Here is a 22,305-nt window from a genome sequence, read left to right as displayed (position 1 = left end):
AGTGAATTGCTGAATCACAGTTAGTAAACAAAGTGCCTACACTCTTTTTTTTAATACCACCAGCGTTTCATTCCCATTCCCCGTGTCCATGTCCGGTCTTATCTCTACCCCAGAGCCTACCTCTCTACAGGTGTAGCATTTCTATATCTACACATATTCCTGGCCTTGGGAACAGAGGAGGTGGAGCTTACAGACTTATTTTACAGGGAGAGTTCAGAGAGGGGTAGGGGCCTGTCCAGGGTCACAGAACACAAGAGGACACCTTCCAAGAAATATACCTCTCCAGCCAGGTAAAGAGCTCCTTGGCGAAAGAAGACTCACATTCTTGTGCATTCTGTAAGCCATCAGCTTTGGGCTTTGTTAACTCTAACTAGTAAAGATATCTGTTGCTTGGTAACCAGGTTTAAGTTTGACCAACACCCAATCTTTAAGAGGAAAAAAACTAAGAGAGAGAGAAAGATAAAGAGAGAGAGAGACAGCAGGAAACAGAACTGAGTTTTCATGACTTATACACACAGCAGACATCACGCTTGGCCACTGGCATCATCAGTCAGCCCCTTGCCCCCAAACCCCCAACACTGAAAACCTGTGACAGCTTAGGATGTCATGGGGCATGGAGAAGGAGGAGGCAGACAGAAGAACTGTGCTTTCTTCCTTCCCTGGAGAATGAGCATCTTCGAGACACTTTCCCCCCAAGCCCCAGAAAGAAGATCAAAGCTAAAAACAGCACTTGGAGATTTAAAATAGATCATATCACTAATACTGAAATGCAAATGCATGCTTTTTCTTTTACCAGTGAGAAAGACATGTTCACCTATTTAACATTTAGCCTGGAAAGTTCAATATTTGTACATAAACATGATGGGGTACCACTGGCAGCCATAGTTGCTGGGCCTTCTGGCCCAATACACAGCTACTCTTTTGATCACCCGCCTGAGGAGGTGAGAGAGTGTGAAGATAATGAACTCCAGATCTGGGACTTCCCTGGTGGTCCCATGTTTAAAACTCCATGCTTCTAATCGAGGGGGCATGAGTTTAATTCCTGGTTGGGCAATTAAGATCCCATACGCTGTGTGGTACGGCCAATAAAGAAAATAAAATTACTTAAATAAATAACACTAGCTCTGAGACCAGTCAGTCTGGATTTGAATCCTACTCCTTCTATTTACTGACTGTGAGTCCTTGGGCAAGTTATCTGATCCTCTGTCCATGGGGTCACAAAGAGTTGGACATGACTGAGCGACTGAACTGTCAGTTTCATTTGCAAACTTGGACAACAAGAATATTATATACTTCCCAGGCTCCTGTGAGGATTAAACACTTTGTATATGAACAGTGTGGGAAGCTGGCACATCAGAAGCCCTAGGTAAATGTTAGCTTACCATCTTCTCCAGTTCCTACCTTTTCTCTCTGAGCTGCCCTCATTTTTTGGATTTCAGCTTCTTCAGCTTCCTTCTTGATTCTTACACATTCTTCTCTTTTTAGCTAAATTGTATTGAGATTACAGAGGACAAAAAGCAGTTACTATTTTTCTGCCTGAACCCCTGGAACACAAAATTATGATGAAAGGCAAATTACAGTATTGTTTGTGCTCTAGCACACCATGATTATAGGTTGGTTGTGCAGGCTACTTAGATCTCAGAAAATGGTCAAGCTATATCTGCTGCCCATGAAATTTCTCTGTGCTTCTACCTTGATATCTGTTTCTCTGTCTCCCCTGGCCCCAAACCACCCCCACCACCAGCCCAGGTTAGGGAGAAGAAGGGGAAGATAATTTTTCCTTAGTATTTAACTCAGACTTCAGAGACTTCCTTGGCAGTCCAGTGGTTAAGAGTCTGCCTTGCAGTGCAAGGGATGCAGGTTCAGTCCCTGGTTGGAACTATATGCTACATGGTACAACCAAAAACCAAAAAAAAAAAAAACCTGAGTTCCTTGTTTAAAAAAAAAAAAAACACATTGGTTTTTTGGTACTACTTTCATGCTTTCATGACTGGAATGGAGTAAACAAATCTGTGCTCCTGGAATCAAATACTCAAACCATAGTAGAGACTTACAACTGGGGTTGGGGTGGGGGAAATTCCCTTACCAAGGTCCCACTGACTGATACACAGCTTGGGTGAGAATTCACAGTATTTATCCCTTCGCTTCTCACATCTCAATTTCTTTGATTTTTGAGATTTTTCTTTTGCAATTTGTTTCAAGGTTTTATGCTTTTTGGTAAAGTTACTGTGTTATTTCATGGTTATTTTGAAAGTGCTGGTACTCTAATTTCTTGCCAGATTTAAGCTAAAAGAGATGGATTCTGACCTTCTTCTGGTATTTAGATTGTATCAGTTGAAGCTGTTGTCTCTGCCTGACTTCAGCCTCTGATTGGCTTCCCCCTAAGGAAAAAAGTCACAAAGGTGAAACATGAATGTTAAACTGAAATGTCAGCCATCAAAGACTAATTAAATACATGATAAGTCTACACCACGTGTTTCTTTAACATTTTCACACCACTGGAAATAAGGGCCCAACTGAAATTGAGTCCCCCTAAAACCTAGCTCCTCTGTTGAAGTTTATGATTAACCTCTCCATCCAAAACATTATTCCCTTTGTTGCCCAACACCTGTTCTCCTCAAGCTTAAGGAGTCTCAAAGAAAAGGGGGAAACTGTAACTGGGCAAGACCCCTCAGGAAGACGCCAGGATAGAACCTTCTCTCATATCCTCATATCCTCTACTTTAGCTCCTCTCTGAAGTACCTAGATAATGTAGTATCTGATGTACATTTTCCTGAGTTGTTTTATAGATGCTGAAAATGGGAGAAGTTAACTCTGTGATTACAGCACATAGCCCCCAAGCCCACTGGAGCCTAAGGATTGATAATGTTAACTCCTGTGATACAGTCCTAGGATCTCACCATCAACCAATCAGAATTGTGCACAATCCCATCATATACTCTGTGACTCCCTCCCTCACCTGGCCTTTAGAAATGCTTTCTTGAAACCCACCAGGGAGTTGAAGTTTTCTAAGCACTATTTGTCTCCAACTCCTTGGCTGATGCCTTACAATAAATACTGCACTTGACTTCACAAAGCAGTGTCAGTAGACTAGCTTTACTGCACAGGGGCACGCAGACCCAAATTTGATTTGGTAACTTAACCAATTTTTGTAAGGGAGACATTAAACAACAGTAATTACATAGAAGAGAGATAAGGCCACGTTCCCCCAATAAGAGGACAATGCTCCGAGGGTTTTTCAATCATGTAGGTATTCAAGTTTCTACAGAGACTGAAATCACACGTAGAGGTCCATGCTAAATAAGCAGTAGTGCTTCAGAAATTCTAGAACATTCTTCCTGCTAGAGTATGACCATTCCTTAACCTAATAAAGATGATAATCAATGATGTTTCCAATGCTTTTCTTCTTTTGAGTCTACTGCCCTGTATTCAAGTAGCAAAGCTTGGGAACTCCTGAGAGGTCTTGCCATGAGACAAGTATACAGTCTTTATAACCCAGTTTTTAAGTACAATGGGAATATTCTAGGTAAAAGTAATGGTCAATCCATACTATTTATTGTTCTTTCTTTAGGTATTCAAGAGAAAAAATATGGATGTTAGATTACTTGTCTGCTCTCTTAAACCTATAACAACCAGGGGCCAGAAACCCTTGCAGCTTGACAATCATCTAAGAATTACTGTTTAGGGAGTTCTCAGTGTTTATGCAAGCTTGGCATGCATATTTTAAAGATTCCTTTGAAATAATTCTCTGGTGCTTTGGTCACTAAAAGTGTCAGTTCTATGAAAGATTCACTTACAGAGAAGATGCATTAAAACAATTTGCATTCATCATAGTTTTAATAATTGCACAGTTAAAAACACCATAGAGACTTCTGAGTCCCAAAAGATCTATAATACCTGTTTGGTCCTGGCCCTAAGGAAAGAAACAGTGAGTCCTATTGAAGCTTTTATTCAATGTTACAGCTAATTTTAGTATCTCCTAGAACCATTCCAACATTTTAAGGGGTAGAGGAATAGAGGAGTTGAGAATTTAAAAAATGGAGAAGATCAGATGTCTAAGCATTTACAGGTTTTCCTTTAAAACTCATCTCAAAGTTTAATACATCCTAGAACTCTTTTCTACCCTGTGCCCTCTTTCTCTTGACCATTCCTAGATACAGCATATACCAGAACTCCTGATCATTTTTGGTTAATACCTCAAGACAATAGACACCAACATCTCCAAATACCCAAGGCAAGTGCTTGGCTCCCTAAGCAGGATCTGCAAGGGGGTAACTTAGGAACAATGTATAGTAGGCATCTAGCATCATATAGTTACATAGGAAGGTATTAAACAAATGAAATATAATAAAAAAAAAATAACTATTCAGATAAAAAAAAAAAAACCAGTTTGGGGAATATTAATTGGCAACTACTTTCAGCCTATAAAAGAGGTTAGCTAGGTCAAAGGGAGGTAGAAATCAGAGAAAAGATATCTTTGTGAATTTCATCTTCTCTGAGTATGTGTTTGGGAAGGAAGAATCTTCACATCTTCCATGTGAGTAAGAGAGATTTAATGAAAATCATTTGAAGAGCTCAAGCTTTGTCTCCAAAAGACTGAGGGACCCATGCTTAGGAAAGACAGTGCCAGAAGGCACATGACTGTCCTCGGGTGGCTACTCAGACTGGTCATCAAGAAGTGGCCTCAGGGCAAATGGCCTGTATTCCGAGTCTGTGGGAAGAGTGCACAAGTGTTTCCCACACTCCCAGTCTGGTTGTCATGAAAGAGAATGCCAATCTAAAGCCACCTTAAAAGGGATTTGCCCATGTGGACAACTCCATAGGCACAATGGAGCTCTACAAAGACAGTCTAGCTACCAGGAGCCAACAGTGAAGCCAAGTACTGCCAGCAGGAAAGTATCATCTAATCAGGGAAAGCCAGCTGGGAGATGGATGGTGCGCAAAAGTGGGACTCCGAAGAACTTCACAGACCCCAGGGCTGAGATGCACAGCAAACACACCCCCAAACCTGAGGAAACTGGGATTGGGGCAAGAGAGACCATAACCTCTTCTTCCTCCTTTGACCCACAAGGAGGAAGAATCAGCAGAGAAACAGAGGAGTCAATGGAGAAAAATTCAGCCACACTCATTTCCTTTGCCAACTTCCTATCCAAAATAGGCCCAGTCTGGGAATTCCCTGGTGGTCTAGTGGTCAGGACTCTACGCTTCCACTGCAGAGGGCAGGGGTTCGATCCCCGATGGGGAACTAGATCCCACATGCCATGCAGCATGGCAAAGAAAGTTAAGCAGGTCCAGGCTGGAACAGGGAAGAAGCTTTAATCTCTATTAGCAATGCAGTCGTGACCAGTATTTAGGGTTGAACTTACTGAAAGACACTGTTTTATGCCTACAATTAGCTGGACAACTTTATTATTTGAGAAAGACCCAAAAGATCTAATTTCATCCAAAGAACATAGGAAAGAAAACAGACCCAGATAGCTAGTGTGAGGGGGCCAGTTAGGAAGGACGGAGCTGTCCTCCAGGTTGGACCCCTCAAATGCAGCTTATTCAGCATAAAGTGACATGAGCCCTGTTCATGAAATACAGTGGGATGATAATGCTCTTGCTTGTACACAATCACCAAATGAGCTTATTTGTGTTGACATCTTGGAAAAAGTACTTCTTGCAAACTATTGTGAGAGTCAGTGGCCCCTGATTCTACCACATTTATGCGCACTAAACCTGTGGGAACAGTGTGTCCAGCCCTTTAAGCTCCCAGCCGCTGCTGGCAGAGAGAAGATGTGAATGCTTTGCGTGAGAGGACTTCCCTGTTGAGTGAGTCAGACACCAGGCAGAGGTAGCCCAGGCAATTTATCACACTGCCATGTGCTTCAGAGGCCCCAAAGTCTCTATTTGCAAATGAAAACACAGGTGATATTATCATTATACCTACCCTTTGTCCCCAGCCCACTGACATCTTGCTGTTGGAATTGACCCTCCAATTTTTGCTCCCATAACCAGTTAACTGCCATGATTAATATCTTGTGCTAGCACCAATCAGGATGGGAGTAAAAGCTATGACGGGGCATACACAACACCCCAGGTAAGATTTCTTTGGAGCTGATCAACCAAGAGGCTGTAAATATTTGTCAATTAAGCCATCTTATCCCCCATGACCGTGGCATCATCTGTTGGCTACTTGCAGAGAGTCAGAAACTACAGTCTGCCTGCATACTTTTGACTTTAAATATATGTTTTGACTTCAAATGCATTTCATTTCAAGCAGCACAATGACCCAAGGACCTATAATGGACATTGAAAGACCGACGTGGGCAAGGTGCTAAGCAGATCGCTGGGCGACCCTGCCCTCCTGCATTCAAGCGCCTGGCTGGCTGGCTTACCTAGCGTCATGGGCGGTAGGCTAATGGGCTTCACCCTTTGTTGTTTCTTCCACCTTTCCAGCTCCTCCAGCTCTTTTGCAGCCACTAAGTCAGGTGAGAAATATTAAATCATTAATTATTAGAGTGTGAAAAGGAAACTGCTCCCTTGAGATGGACATTTAACTACATTCGGGCATGAGTGGGCGAGAAATCCAGGAAAAGAAGCCACCACCCAGGCCTAACCCCTTGGGGTCACCCTACAGCACTTTCTCTCCAAGAGTTGGCACAGAAGTACAAATGTGAAAACAACCCCTGAACTCCTGCTAAATAAATTTAGTTTTTCCTCCCATCCTGGCATTTTTCAAACCGTACATCATTTAATCCTGGAGAAGGAAATGGCAACCCACTCCAGTATTCTTGCCCAGAGAATTCCATGGACAGAGGAGTCTGGCAGGCCATGGTCCATAGGGTCGCAGAGAGTTGGACATATCTGAAGCGACTAAGCTCACATCATTTAATGTTAAAAGTTTCCTATAGGGTGTATGCAAAACATTCATGTGGCAATAAGAACTCTGCACACACGGTAAACATAAACCCCCATGGAATTCTGATGCCTGTATCTGCTGCATTTTAAATATTCCCCAAGATTACTGTAACCGTGAGGAAGGAAGGCTCTCCAATTCCTAGTACCTAGGCCCACTAAGCTGAGCCTCCTCCCTGTGGAGCAGTGCCCAGTTCCCCAAGTATACACTGACTGGCAGCAGGGGGCACCAGAGATACTAGGTATCAAGGTATCTCATGAGACATGATTATTTCAAACATCCATTTATATTTTTTAATTATTAGAGGGGAAAAAAAAAAAAACTTCTGAAACATCTCAGAAATCCAGACCACACTGAAGCTTAAATTCCTGTTAACCATAAAAAACGTGTAAGATGCCAGAATCTTTGGGATTCCATTGGTCAACTGCAGGCAGTACCCAGAGTCACCATGTCTGCACACTGACTGTCATATTCTGCACAGACTCAGATATACCACCCAGGAGGCTACTTGTCCAGTGGAGACCTTTAGAGAGGTGCCTTCCTGTTGTGCCCTTATGTTCAGCAATCATTACAAAATCAAATTTCCTAGTAAGATCAAGAAAGGAGAGCACTGGATCTCAGTGCTAGCCCCACAGGTGACTTGAACAAGCCTCAGAAACTTCTTTGTGAATGAAATGAACTTTAGTTCTCCTCCTAACTCGGAAATACTAATGCTGTCACTTTAAACAGCAGCACTTACTTTACCGTAACATTAATGCAACATTAATCATGTTGTATGTCCACTAGGTACAAGGAGCACAAAAACAAGCAGCCCTGCCCTCAAAGAGGTTATAATCTAGAGAGGGAAAGTGAAGTCACCAATAAAAACAGCTGAGGTTAGACTCTGTTGGTTACAAAATACAGAAACACAGAAAGTAGGAAAAATTCCATTAAGAAGGAATGGGACAGTTCCAGGGAAAAGACAGATTATCTTATAATCTATTTCATGTATCACTTGTCCCTTTCAAAAGTGTTTAGTCCTGTAAAGATATCTGAAGTGAGCCCAATTTTGCAGGAACTTGATAGGTCTATTGGCAATAGGTGTGAAATTGTTTAACTGCAACAGAAACCTCAGATTTATGATTGTGCAATGAGTTCTGCTATTAGCATAGAGAAACAAATTTAGAAGCATTAACAATAGTTTTAAAAGGTATAATTAAAACTGCCAAAATTTAAAAAGGAAAAAAATGAGTTCCAGTGAGTCTATATAGATCAGAAACTAAAAATTCTTCAGACTAATGCAAGCCAATTCTACTCCGTAAGAAAATGATCAGTATTTTGAGTGTTAAATAATATACATACTCTGTTGTATCTCATTTCTTCGTTTTTCATTTGGTGCTACCAAGGTATATGCACCTGTGCTAGAAAAAAGAGAAAAAAATCAATTATCAGGAGAAATTATTTTTTTAATACTTATTTATTTGGCTGCATCAGAACTTAGCTGCAGCAGGTGGGATCTAGTTCCCTGATCAGGGATCAAACCCAGGCTCCCTGCATTGGGAGCACACAGTCTTAGCCACTGGACCACCAGGGAAGTCCCCATGAGAAATTATTAATGCATATAAACCACCAGATATGCTTTCTGATAATGTACTGTATTTATGATCATTGCCATCAAATAGGTACTATGAAAAATATTCTTCCTGTAAAGACCCAAGTGTGCTCTCCAGGAGCTTACGATATGGTTGTCAAAGTAAAACAAGAACACGTGGCCAAATATGGAAATATAAAGCAGTTGGTGAAGCCTGATGACTACTTCACCATTAGCTCTCAGTAGAACGTAGGCGTCCACTGTTCCTCCAGGTGGCCCTCACGGGGACATCTGCTTGAGATGACTGGCATTCTCCCATGTCACCCACACTGGGAATACAGGAAACACTCCTTTTTTGTTGCCGCAAACTGGGTGTACGGGCCATTTGCAATGCAGATACCGCTTCTTTTTTTTTTTTTAGGTAATTAATTTATTTTTTATTGGAGGCAAATTATTTTACAATATTATATTGGTTGGTTTTGCCATACATTGATATGAATTTGCCCCGGGTTTACATAAGTTCCCCCTCCTGAACTGCCCTCCCACCTCCCTCCTCCCTTTATCCTCCCTCTGGGTCATCCCCGCATGCCAGCCCCGAGCATCCTATAACATGCATTGACCCTGAACTAGTGATTCGTTTCACATATGACAACATACGCAGACACCGCTTCTTAATGACCCATTTGAGTGGCCAGATGGCCACAGTCTTGGGTTTTGGAGCTTTGACTTTCAGGCAGGGGTCCACCGGACCCCTCATTCTCCTGGGGACACAGGTTGAGCATAATCAGGGGCTCAGAGAAGCAGAGAGTCGCTTCAGTTCACTGGGCACAGGATGAACGGGTAGGGAGGGAGTGGGAATTAGGAGAAACTTCATTTAGGCAAAAATATTCAACACTGAGATACAAGAAGTTGTTCAAATATTGTGAGCTTTTGCAGGCAGAAACTCCGCTTGGCTGATCTGTATATGCCCAGCCCCTGGCACAAAGTAGCTGCCTGATGGATGTGGACTGAATTGAAATGAAATGATACCACAGACCCCGGACTGTGAGTCTGTGCTGCGGTGGCTCTTCTTTGTCATGATGCATGTAATCCCACAAAAGTATGAATACTTCATACAGCAAAAATATAACACAGCAACCAACCGCAGCATACATATGGGTACAGTGTGAGGGGAAATGTTATGGATAAATACAATCAGCTTATAAATGTGGGCCTTTAAAAAAAAAATCCCAGATACTCTCAGAAGTCTCTGTCCAACACAAACTGTACCGTTTCAAAGGACAATTTAGCAAAGATTGAACAGTAGAGGCCAAAAGTGCTGATTAACAGAAGCCGTTTCTTCCTTATCTCATTATTTTCCTAGCAGTGAGCCTTCAGCCAGCTTCAAACTGAGCTTTAATTTTAGACTCGTACACGGGAGGTGTGTAACCCCCTCTGCATGCAAATGTGGCTGCTGGATGCCCAACTACCTAATGAATATCAGCAGCCGTTGCCTGTGTAGCCTCACATATGTACAACGTGATGAATACAAAATTAGGAGTCCACCGCTGGAAATTAATCCCTTGTCCATTGCATATTTTTTGTTCACCCTCAGAAAGATTTTTCACTCCTCAAGTGCCCACCCTTGATAGAAACTTGAGAGCTGCAGTTCTGTGGGTCGTACCTGCAGACCTGAATATGATTCAACAGTCAGCCATTCTGCAGGGCCTTAAAGATGAAACATGAGGTGCTGGATTTAAATGCCAAGGATGAAATGACTGCAGAAGCCTCAAGGTCCCCCCACATTGTGGTATGGAGCTTCTCAACATACCAGGGGTTTGACTACACTGCAAATCAGTAGTTCTTAAACTTTAGCATGCATCGGAATCACCTGGAGGGTTTATAAAATGTTGAGTTTCTGATTCAGCCAGTATGTGGGGGAGGGAGGAGCCTATAACTTGCATTTTTAACAATTCCCAGATGATGATGATGTTCTGGATCTGGGGACCACACTTTGAGAAGCAGGGATGTAGATCAATCAAGCTGTCTTCAAATACTTGGACTAAAAGGGAATTGTGCATGCATGCTCAGTCACTCAGTCGTGTCTGACTCTTTGCGACCCTATGACTATAGCCCACCAGGCTCCTCTCTCCATGAAATTTCCCAGGCAAGAATACCAGAGTCGGTTGCCATTTCGTCCTCCAGGGGATCATCCTGGTCCAGGGATTGAAATCACATCTCCTGAAGCTCCTGCATTGGCAGGCAGATTCTTTACCAAACAAAGCCACCTGGGAAGCCCCAAAAGGGAATTGAAGGATTCATAAATATTGATAAAGACATAGAGGTTAAATCATATGCCAAAGATCATAAGGTTTTTTTAAGCAATTGTGTTGAGACTCAAACCTAGCGCTTTTGACTTTAACCAGGGGGGTGTCTGGAACTAAATATTCATCTCAAAGTAGAAAACATAAAATCTGATTGTCCTTAACTTCAGCCTCTTGATAGACTTCCAAACAAAGGAATTAAATGTAACTGAGCACCCACTATGCTCTTGTGTGTTGGGGGCTTATGAGGAGAGAGGAGAGATACCAACAAACAGATACAAACCCTTTAACAGAGCTTACACCTACTAGTGCTGGAGACGTATAAGAGACTCTGGTTTGATCCCTGGATCAGGAAGATCCCCTGGAGAAGGAAATGGCAGCTCACTCTGGTATTCTTGCCTAGAGAATCCCAAGGACAGAGGAGCCTGGAGGGCCACAGTCCATGGTATCATAAAGAGCTGGACACGAGTGATTGAGCATGCACACTTAGGAACAATTCATGAAACCATCAGAGCAGACCACAAGGATGTTTGCTAAGACAAGCTTCATAGAGAATTTTCCAAATTCCATGAAATCTCTCTTATGAAATTTTCAGGAAATGTTTGAAAAGAAAAAAACAGTTTGTAAAAGATTTTATTCTACAATATCTAATCTAATTAAGTTTAAGTGTGACAGCATCACACTAGAATCTTTAGTCTTAGGATTAAATAGGACTATGGTCAATCTATGGCCAACATCGGTACCCAGACTCAGAACAGAGCCATGAGAAAAGGAGAATTCTCTAGCCTTGAAATCAGAGGCTTTTAACTGAAAACATTTAAACATAACCCTGGGCTCAAGGACAGTGGTCCCAGTAATAAATGTTTTATGTTAAAGAATTCCTTAGCAACCTTCTTAGCAGTTTTTTATTGGCTGAAAATGTCAAAGCTGAAACATAATATTCAGAAGAAAGCATTGGCCAAGTAATGAAGCCTCTACTCCTCTTCCTTCCTGTAGGAAGAGGTGCTTAAGTTTAAGGATTGGCTTTTTATTTTTTAATATCCTGTGGCACAGCCTAATGCCTGGGTAGACACAAATATTCATCTCTGCTCTCTTAGCTTTTCCTTGACATGAATAACAAGTATAACTTATTCATGTTTTCAGCCAATTAGTTTCCACCCACAGCAAGGGCTTCTGCTGTTTTAACCTCCATGTCGTCCCTTTCAACAGCCTGACTCTCAAAGCTGCTGATGGAGACAAGCCCAACCTATCTATATTTAGTATTCCAGTCATTTCCTGATTAAGCAACATTCAAAAGCCACTGAAATAAATGTATATCTTTGAAAATGAGTTTCCTTAATTACCTCATTGAAATTTAATGAAACATCTCCATTTGTAAGATTATTCTCACTTTCCAACAGCCCACATCCATGAGATATACTAAGGGAGAACGTATAAAGATGAGCATGTGACAGGGGAAAAGCTGTACCATTAAAATATATATGTTTAAGAATTCTTTGCCTTGTGAGCTCTCTCCTAAGCTACACCATCTCTCTTGTGCACACTCTTGCATGTTTTTTATAAGGTCTCATCAATAAGCACTCTATGAAAAAATGTTTTGTTGAAGTTATGAAGAATATCTTGGCTGGATAAAAGTATTACATAAATATATCCCCTGGTGTGTATAAACTGCAGCAGATGTAATTTAAATTTCTAATTAGGAACAACACCGATTTGACTGAAAAAGGAATGTAGTCACAAGCAAAAATTCAGAAAGAGATTACATTACAAACAGATAAAGCAGAATAGTAGACAAAAAGTTTACTGTCCTATAAAAAGTTGGTTTGAGGTTTTCATAGTTCAAAAAAATCTTACCTTTGGGGGAAACTGAAACAAAAAAATTTTTTTTGATTAATCAAATGTAGTGGATAGGGTTTCCCTGGTGGCTCAGTGGTAAGTAATCCACCTGCTAATGCGGAAGACACAGGTTCAAGCCCTGGTCCGGGAAGATCCCACATGCCTTGGAGCAACAAAGCCCATGAGCTGCAACTGCCGAAGCCTGTGGATCTGGAGCCCAATGGGAGAAGCCGTGACAAGAAGCCCACGCACCACAACTAGAGAAAAAGCCCGCACAACAACGAAGACCCAGCACGGCCAAAAAGAAAGAAAACTATACAAAGGCACTGGATATTTAATTTCTAGATATGGTTTTCCATATTGGTTTTTAAAACATGGTTTTCAGCACAGGGCTCAAGCATATGTTTTTAACCAATGTGAGTCAACTTATAGGGCATTCGGGTTTTCAAGAGTTCTTTTGTAAAGAGACCATATTCCTAAGTTAAAAAAAAAAAAAACAACATGACAAGATCAGGCTGAGTAAATCATCCTTGACCCCTAGACTGTCACACCAGCCCTGATCCACATCCCTGGTGTCGAAGGACTAATGAATTCTCTTTAGTCTCAGAGTCTGTTGAAGAGCCCAGGACTTTGTCTGCACACCCAAAAGGCTGATGTGAGGCTGGTTAGTTCTCTCATAGCTTCTGATGGAGGGCTAAACAGATGTCCAGAAGGCTGGCTACATAGACACCCAGAGAGAAAAGATAAGAAGAGACCATCAGGACACCAGGGCCTTTGTTCATAATACACCTTTATGGAAAACAAAAAGAGGGACACACACACATTATCTCCATCCAGGACCCTCGTGCAGACCCATGGCTTAGTGAGAGGTGGTAAACTGAAGCAAATCAGAAAAAAGTGCCCCTTCTGTCAGGCGGAGGTAACCCCACCTGATTGGGGCACATGATTTGGTATGTATTCCAGCTTCAAATTACTATCTTATCCAGATGATCATATAGCATAGAGCTGAAAGATGTGATGCTTCTTCACTTAAAACACACATAATATTATAGAGACTCGCCATCTTTAAGAGACAAAAAACCAGTGATGGAAGTAGAGATGAGGACCAATTGGTAAGAATACTTGCAAAACGTTTTAAGTTGCTTCCTCAGTAAGAAACTACAAGAAACTCACATTTTCAGAACACAGAGATGTCAGGTCTGGGATGTGACTGGAGCCTACCTGTAAGCAAATCTTTGCCTAACAGGCTATTACTATATCATGGATGCTGGCAGAAGACAGGACTCCTGAGTCAGAGACAAAGGACTCTATTCCTCACGGCACAGCGTCAGCGCCAGCATGTTTATGCCGGGTCTGTCTCTCTTTGCAGGTTAGCATGATGGATGCTGCACACACACAGTGTTTGCACTGCAACTGAGCAACACTGAATTGGGGAATCCACCATTTTTAAAGCAGGTAGTAAGCTAGCCTGGTCTTTTCTCTGGGAAGAATGTACCTCATCTCTCAAGGTTCCCAGTTACATAACAACCCTGAGAGACAGTCCAGGTTAAAGAGTAGTCTGGTATGCAATCTTGGCACCTAGCAAGACATCTAGTATGCAAGAAACCCAAGGAGGACTATGTTTTCCAACAAAAGAATATTTAAGAATGACTTAGTGATAAGAAAAAATGGCAACTGCATTTATAAAAAACACTTATCAAATTGTTATACACTTTCTATGCTCATTATTATCATCACCATCATCATTATCATTAGACTTAAGCTCTGATTATGTCCCCATAATCAGGTCTGAAGCATTGCTCATCCGGGTCATCTATAACTTAAAGGAGAAACCTAGAGATGCAAGACATAAGTTATTTATATCTAAATATCTGCATAGAATATTTAAAAATGAAATTCATCCTGATTTTGAAATAAATATACACTCATATAAGAAGAAGGAGAAAATTATCTTTCAGTTCAGTTCAGTTCAGTCGCTCAGTCGTGTCCGACTCTTTGTTACCCCTTATCTTTAAGACATTTAAAAGTCACTCATAACCCCACTCCTCAGAGATCTCAATGACAGTTTTATTTGGGTGAATTTCAGTTCAATCTATATTCTATACATATTACACAGATGTAGTCATATCTTAAGTCCAATTTTATATGCTGCTTTCACTTGTAAGTGGTTTTTCAATTATGCACATAAGAAGCTTAATATTAAATGGTTACATAATATTTCACAACATCGATGCATCATTGATATAACCACTCACTTAACCATTTCAGTTGTCTCAACTGTTCACTATGATAATCCTGCAGGATGTACAAAGCATAAAACAAAGATTGCACAGAACATCATCCAGAAGAAAACCCTTAATAGTTCTCTAAAATCAATATTCTGAACAGTAATGTGGACTACATTTAAATTTTTCTTCCTTAGATATCCCATATGCATTTTCCAAAGTTCCTGCAATAGTTTGATCACATGATTGATTTCTGCTCATATGCTTGACTCTCTTCAATGCCTAAACCAGACAAGATGCTGGCCTACTGACCCATTCATTCTCACCACCTCCTTACTAAAAGCACTCCTGTATTATTCAGGTTAACAATGGGCCCAGTAAAGACTATAGTCTCCAAACTTCTTTACAGTCAAACATGACGTGTGATTGTTTAGCAAACTGAAATATAAAGGGAAGCCATTGAGAAGGATTTCTAGGATAGTTCCATTAAATGAAGATAGACAGATGGACAGGAAAGGCATTTTGTTGCCTTCCCCCCTTCCTGGATGGTTGAAGTGGTAGCTGGTGCTTGAGCAACCATCTTGCTCAAGCAACTATCCAGTGAGGCAACTTGGATATAGACGACATACCTCAGAAATAGCAGAGCAGAAAGAAGTAATCTGGTGCCCTGTAACTGTACAACCACCACACTAGTGGTAATCTATTGCCAAATTGCCTGGCTTTGAACCCTAATTCTGTTACTTCCTAGCTATAACGTTGAGCAAATTACCTAGTTTTTCTATTATTTCACCTGTAAAATGGGGATAACAAATATCCATCTCTTAGAGTATAAAGTGTTTAGAACAAGGCTAGGAAATAACAAACGTTCTATTAAGGTTGCCTATTATTTGTACTATTATCAGCCCTAGACTACTCACCTTCAGAATTATTCTATAGGAGAGAAACAAAGCCATCAGTGCTTAAGACGCCTATTTAGAGATATCTATTTTATTATATGTAATTATAATAATTATATATAAGACATTATTTTTCTCACCTTCAATTGGCAGTAGAAATTGAAGGGCATAAAGGCTCTAAGACTTTCTATTTGGCATAAAAAGTGAAAAAGCACAACCCACACTTTAAAGAGGTCCTTACATCAAACAGCTGGTTTATTTCTGAGGTTCTGAATTGCAAGGGATTTTTCCTTTCTATATTAGTTTAGTAATGTTTAGCTTTTTGTTCTGGTTTCAGGGGGGATGGTCTTTTTTTTTTCTGACTGTATCACATAGCTTGTGGGATCTGAGTTCCAGGATCAGGAACTGAACCTGGGACACAGCAGTGAAAGTGCTCAGTCCTAACCACTGGACTGTCAGGGAATTCCTGATATAGTTTAGATTTTTATAACAAGCAGATATAACTTCACTTTTACAGCCATGAAAAAAATATTCCAAGGATTTTTAAATGAGAAAATATTTAAAGATTTCTTAAAGCAGGGGTTCAGATTTTCTTACAAGCCTAGGTAGCCCAGGATTTCTGCTCTCACTGGTTCCCTAGTAAAACAAACACTGGGTAATACTAGCCCGTGAGTTTTAAAGATGGCAAGTGTCTTTAGTTTTTGTCAGTTCAGTTCAGTCGCTCAGTCATGTCCAGCTCTTTGCGACCCCAGGGACTGCAGCACGCCAGGCCTCCCTGGCCATCACCAACTCCTGGAGTTTATTCACACTCATGTCCATTGAGTTGGTGGTGCCATCCAACCATCACATCCTCTGTCATCCCCTTCTCCCCCCACCTTCAATCTTGCCCAGCATCAGGGTCTTTTCAAATGAGTCAGTCTTCGCATCAGGTGGCCGAAGTATAAAGAGTTTCAGCTTCAACATCAGTCCTTGCAATGAATATTCAGGACTGATTTCCTTTAGGATGGACTGGTTGGATCTGCTTGCAGTCCAAGGGACTCTCAAGAGTCTTCTCCAACAAAACAGTTCAAATCATCAATTCTTTGGTGCTCAGCTTTCTTTATAGTCCAACTCTCACATCCATACATGACCACTGGAAAAACCATAGCCTTGACTAGACGGACATTTGTTGGCAAAGTAATGTCTCTGCTTTCTAATATGCTGTCTAGGTCGGCCATAACTTGTCTTCCAAGGAGAAAGTGTCTTTTAATTTCATGGCTGCAGTCACCATCTGCAGTGATTTTGGAGCCCAGAAAAATAAAGTCAGCCACTGTTCCCCCATCTATTTCCCATGAAGTAATGGGACCAGATGCCATAATCTTAGTTTTCTGAATATTGAGCTTTAAGTCAACTTTTTCACTCTCCTCTTTCACTTTCATCAAGAAGCTCTTTAGTTCTTTGCTTTCTGCCATAAGGATGGTGTCATCTGCATGTCTGAGGTTATTGATATTTCTCCTGGCAATCTTGATTCCAGCTTGTGCTTCATCCAGCCTGGCATTTCTCATGATGTACCCTGCATATAAGTTAAACAAGCAGGGTGACAATATACAACCTTGACGTACTCCTTTTCCTATTTGGAACCAGTTTGTTGTTCCATGTCCAGTTCTAACTGTAGCTTCCTGACCTGCATACAGGTTTCTCAAGAGGCAGGTCAGGTGGTCTGGTATTCCCATCTCTTTCAGAATGTTCCACAGTTTGTTGTGGTTCACACAGTCAAAGGCTTTGGCATAGTCGATAAAGCAGAAATAGATGTTTTTCTGGAACTCTCTTGCATTTTCAATGATCCAGCAAATGTTGACAATTTGATCTCTGGTTCCTCTGCCTTTTCTAAATCCAGCTTGAACATCTGGAAGTTCAGGGTTCACATACTGTTGAAGCCTGGCTTGGAGAATTTTGAGCATTACTAGTGTGTGAGATGGAGAAGGAAATGGCAACCCACTCCAGTGTCCTTGCCTGGAGAATCCCAGGGTCGGGAGAGCCTGGTGGGCTTCCGTCTATGGGGTCACACAGAGTCGGACACGACTGAAGTGACTTAGCAGCAGCAGCAGCAGCAGCAGTGTGTGAGATGAGTGCAATTGTGCGGTAGTTTGAACATTCTTTGGCATTGCCTTTCCTTGGGATTGGAATGAAAACTAACCTTTTCCAGTCCTGTGGCCACTGCTGAGTTTTCCAAATTTGCTGACATATTGAGTGCAGCACTTTCACAGCATCATCTTTTAGGATTGGAAATAGCTCAACTGGAATTCCATCACCTCCACTAGCTCTGTTCATAGTGATGCTTCCTAAGGCCCACTTGACTTGGCATTCCAGGATGTCTGGCTCTAGGTGAGTGATCACACCATCGCGATTATCTGGATCATGAGATCTTTTTTTTGTATAGTTCCTCTGTATATTCTTGCCACCTCTTCTTAATATCTTCTGCTTCTGTTAGGTCCATCCCATTTCTGTCCTTTATTATGCCCATCTTTGCATGAAATGTTCCCTTGGCATCTCTAATTTTCTTGAAGAGGTCTCTAGTCTTTCCCATTCTGTTGTTTTCCTCTATTTTTTTGCATTGATGGCTAAGGAAGGCTTTCTTATCTCTCCTTGCTAGTCTTTGGAACCCTGCATTCAAATGGGTATATCTTTCCTTTTCTCCTTTGCCTTTCACTGCTCTTCTTTTCACAGCTATTTGTAAGGCGTCCTCAGACAGACATTTTGCTTTTTTGCATTTCTTGTCCTTGGGGATGGTCTTGATCCCTGCCTCCTGTACAGTGTCACGAACCTCCATCCATAGTTCTTCAGTCACTCTATGAGATCTAATCCCTTGAATCTATTTGTCACTTTCACTGTATAATCATAAGGGATTTGATTTAGGTCATACCTGAATGGTCAGTTTTTGTTCCAGCCTTTAGTAAATTGCCTTTTAAGTGTTTATGGGGTTGGGGGGGGGTGGTTACGAACATTATAGAACAAAGGAACCATCATTGGCTGATTCTCTGATATAGAACAGACCCTTCAAATACAGTCTTCTCCCTTTGATGATTTTTTTTCCTGTTAAGCTTTTGTTTCTGATTCAAATGCATTCTAAATAGATGCAATTAACCTTAACAATATGTATAACCTTACAACACTCTGCTGACTTTGAAGTAAGTAACCTTACTGTGTAATTGAACTAAGTTTCTTTTTTTACCCCCTCATTTCTGCTATGCTTCTACTGATTATTATAGGTATTATGTGTATGCAGGCTTTCATCATACTGCTGATTTATTGTCTCAGCTGTCAAAAGACTTTCTGAGACATTCCCACTCACTTTTGATATTATATTTGAACAAAAATGATTGCTCCCCAAGACCTGGCAGAATACAAATACATATCATACTAAGGAGTGGAGTCTAGCGCAGAAAAGTTGGAAATTCATCCTAAATAGAACCATAATTCCTCCCCTCCTATATAAACAGGAAGGTAAATTTGGCCTAATCAAACCAACGTGTCTTTCCTTTCCATCCACTCGAATAATCTCTTCTGCCATGCACAGAACAGTGGTTTGCTTTACACTCTGTGGATGATAACCCACTAGTGGACCATGAAATCAATTTAATGGGTTTATTTTTAATGAATCAGAATAGAAAATGTCAAAGTACATCACATGTAGTAAGTAAGGGTAAGAATGATTTGCTGACTTTGTTTTCAATCATCTGTAAATTCACATATCCCATACATGTACTAGGTCACGAGTGTCAAATGCATTGCTAGCCTTAGGCTGTGGTCAGAAGTCTGAAAGATTGCTGGAAGGCAGTATGTAGTTTAGGTTGCTCAGAAACTGTGACAGTGAGAGAGCTGTTCTAACGTAAGCCAACCAAGCTGTCACGAGGAAATGTAGCAGAGAACAGAGCATCCCCACAGCAAGTTTGCTCTGACAAACTACTTCTCTACCCACATCATGTTAAAGCTGGAAATAAATGTCACATTGCTGATTCTATATAGTACCACTCTCTTAAGCCTATAGAAATTCTATTTTCTTATGTGAATAGAGGACCATTGATAAGAAATTCATGAGTTGCACAGTCATTTCCTCCTTCAGCTCCATCATGTTCAGGATCCAGACTCTGGTAGATAGATTCAGGTTTGACTGCTGGTTCTGTGACTTAAAAAGCCATGAGACCTTAGGAAATCGTATACTCTCTTAAGACTCAGTTTCTTCAACTAAAATGGGGCAAAGTGTTCATTGTGAAAAGAAAAATGAATTATATGACGTGTGTAGCACAGCATCAAGTTTGAGACATCAGAGTTCGAGCTATCGATTGTTATTTTGGTTTTCAGTCCCTCAGAGTACCCGATTTAACTATGCTAGATCACAACTAATTTCCTTTCCGCCACCACAGTGCTGCGATGCTTTGTCACATTTATCCTGTCTAAAATCAGTCAAATAGCAGAGCTCTACTGATTAGCTTCGTAGTAGAATCCGGCCATCATTGAGACACCTACCCAGCTCACTGAGTTGTATAATTATCATTGAGTTAAATACTATCTGTTGTTTCACAAACTTTCTGAATGCATACGAGCCCTGCCTAGAGATTGAGTTAAATAGTTCCCTAATGAATAGCTACCCTTACTGAGCCATCAAGAAGATTACTCATTAGAATCAATCATAGATTTTCTCTTCCTATGTACCATTATCTCAGAGCACTAAAAGGAACTCTGGCATTATTTGGTTCTCCATCTCCAGGGAGAAGTAACAGCCTGATGCTTTCATGCCATTTAACATCTACAGGCAAAAGCTTATTTTCTCACAGTCATAACAGGAGACAGAAGAGAAATCTGGGACATTCACAGTGAAGAAATAGCAAAAGCAGTTCCTATAGGTGTCATAAGTTTGTAAAAACTTGCATTTCATTTAAGACTATTTTATGTGGCTAGTTCGGATTCAAATAAGCTGAATCAAGAATGACTTAAGTTTTTTTCATGGTCTGTTTTAGGCGTAAATTATACATCAGGATTAAGAGTATACTCAACAATGATTAAATAGTGATGTTTATAAAAATAGGACCAATACTATAACTTAATGGCTGTGTTATCATCTAGCCCATCTTATATTTCACCTTACATTTACAAAATGTTTAATATTAATGTAACACCATGTTCTTTAAGAGAGAAAAATCAGACATTGGTCATTAATCAGTGGGCTTACCAAGCCATTCTTTATTCTCCCTTCACTCTCCCTTGAGATTTTGTGGATGAAGGAGAAAAGACGTATTAATTACCGGGGTTACTTTCATCTCTGGAGCACAAGAAGCTGGAGAAAGCATTGAGGTTGGAGTACGAAACTAGAGAATGTGCCCTGGGCCCCAAAGAAGGAAATAAGGAAAAGGAGAGGCTTCGCACAGAACACAGGGCACTCCCACAGCCACAGTGTCTCAGCTGCTATGGTTGGGAGTAGGGTGTATCTTAAAGGCTGAGTCGGTTTGGGTCCTCCAAGGAGCAGACATCAAGACGAGGTTAGACAAGCAAGAGATCTGCCGAGAAGACTTGTGAAGGATAAAGGGAGCAAGCAGGAGTAGGCAGGGAAAGCCTTGAGAACGTGAGTAGGTCTGACTCCTGAAAGGAGAGAGGGAAGGAGGATTAGTAGGAAGAGCCTCGGACTGGTATACAGTTCTGCGAAAATCTTGGGTAGGTTCGTGGGGAGTCTTCTGGCAAAGGCTGCCCCATAGAGAAGCCCCACACTGGGATGCTCAGCCCCTGGGGGAAAGAGGGCAGAATCAGTGTGCTCTCAGAGCAAAGGGTGCAGTGGAGTCAAAGAATAGCTGCTAGAGCTGTCAGCTAGCTATGCTCCCCACTGTAAGTTGTCTTGAAGATCTGAATAGCAGGCTTCCCTGGCTGCAACAGAGGCTATTTAAACAATGCTGGTATAATGAGGTTTAAGTATCCGATCACTGTCCCCAGTGCCTGGCTCAGAGCTCCTTAAAATCCTTGGAATTCTAAGGTATCAGGGTATCAATCATATGTTAAAGTAATGATTCCTGGTGGGGGCCCTAGATAGCTTCAGGATTGGAGATGTTTTCCATTAAAAAAAAAGAAAAACAACCACCCTGTGATTAGAGGGTTAAAACTTTCAGGTCTACTCCTTCCCCAGCTCTGAGGAGGGGCGAGGCGCTGGAGATTGAGTTCAGTCACCAATGGCCAACAGTTTAATCACTTATGCTTATATAATAAAGCCTTAATAAACATCCTCAAACACTGAGTTTAGGGCACTTCCAAGTTAGTGAACACATCAAGGTGCTAGGAGGGTGACCCACCCAGAAAGGTGTGGAAGTGCTGTGCAATGCCCATCCCTGTATATTCCATTTGGCAGTTCCTGTATCCTTTATAATAAAGCTGTAATTGTAAGCACAGAGGTTTCCATGAGTGCTGGGAGTCATTCCAGTGAACGGTTAAACCTGGGCATAGGGGAGGTCATGGGAAACAGACAGATTTGTCGTCAGAAATGTTTGTAGCCTGCAGTCCCCCTTATTGGCTTACTCCTAAAGTGGGGGCAGGTTTGTGGGACTGAGCCCTT

The 22,305-nt window shown here is 41.3% G+C and overlaps 1 protein-coding gene across 1 annotated transcript in view; it reads right to left on the bottom strand.

Moving 5' to 3' along the window:
- The window catches only part of EPSTI1 (epithelial stromal interaction 1), a 98,540-nt gene that overhangs the window by 69,665 nt on the left and 6,570 nt on the right, over window positions 1-22,305 (bottom strand). The window contains exons 2-5 of the mRNA XM_055426039.2: window positions 8,243-8,301; window positions 6,381-6,464; window positions 2,308-2,381; window positions 1,402-1,485 (exon numbers count right to left, since the gene is read on the bottom strand). Of these exons, the coding sequence (XP_055282014.1) occupies window positions 1,402-1,485; window positions 2,308-2,381; window positions 6,381-6,464; window positions 8,243-8,301 (301 nt within the window). The remainder of the gene's footprint in view (window positions 1-1,401; window positions 1,486-2,307; window positions 2,382-6,380; window positions 6,465-8,242; window positions 8,302-22,305) is intronic.

The sequence above is a fragment of the Moschus berezovskii genome, chromosome 13 (genome assembly GCF_049115385.1).
Source record: "Moschus berezovskii isolate FMDL1 chromosome 13, NW_MosBer_1.0, whole genome shotgun sequence".
Taxonomy (NCBI): Eukaryota; Metazoa; Chordata; class Mammalia; order Artiodactyla; family Moschidae; genus Moschus; species Moschus berezovskii.
Note: the sequence above shows the minus strand (reverse complement) of the source record. Positions and strands in the feature narration are given on the sequence as shown.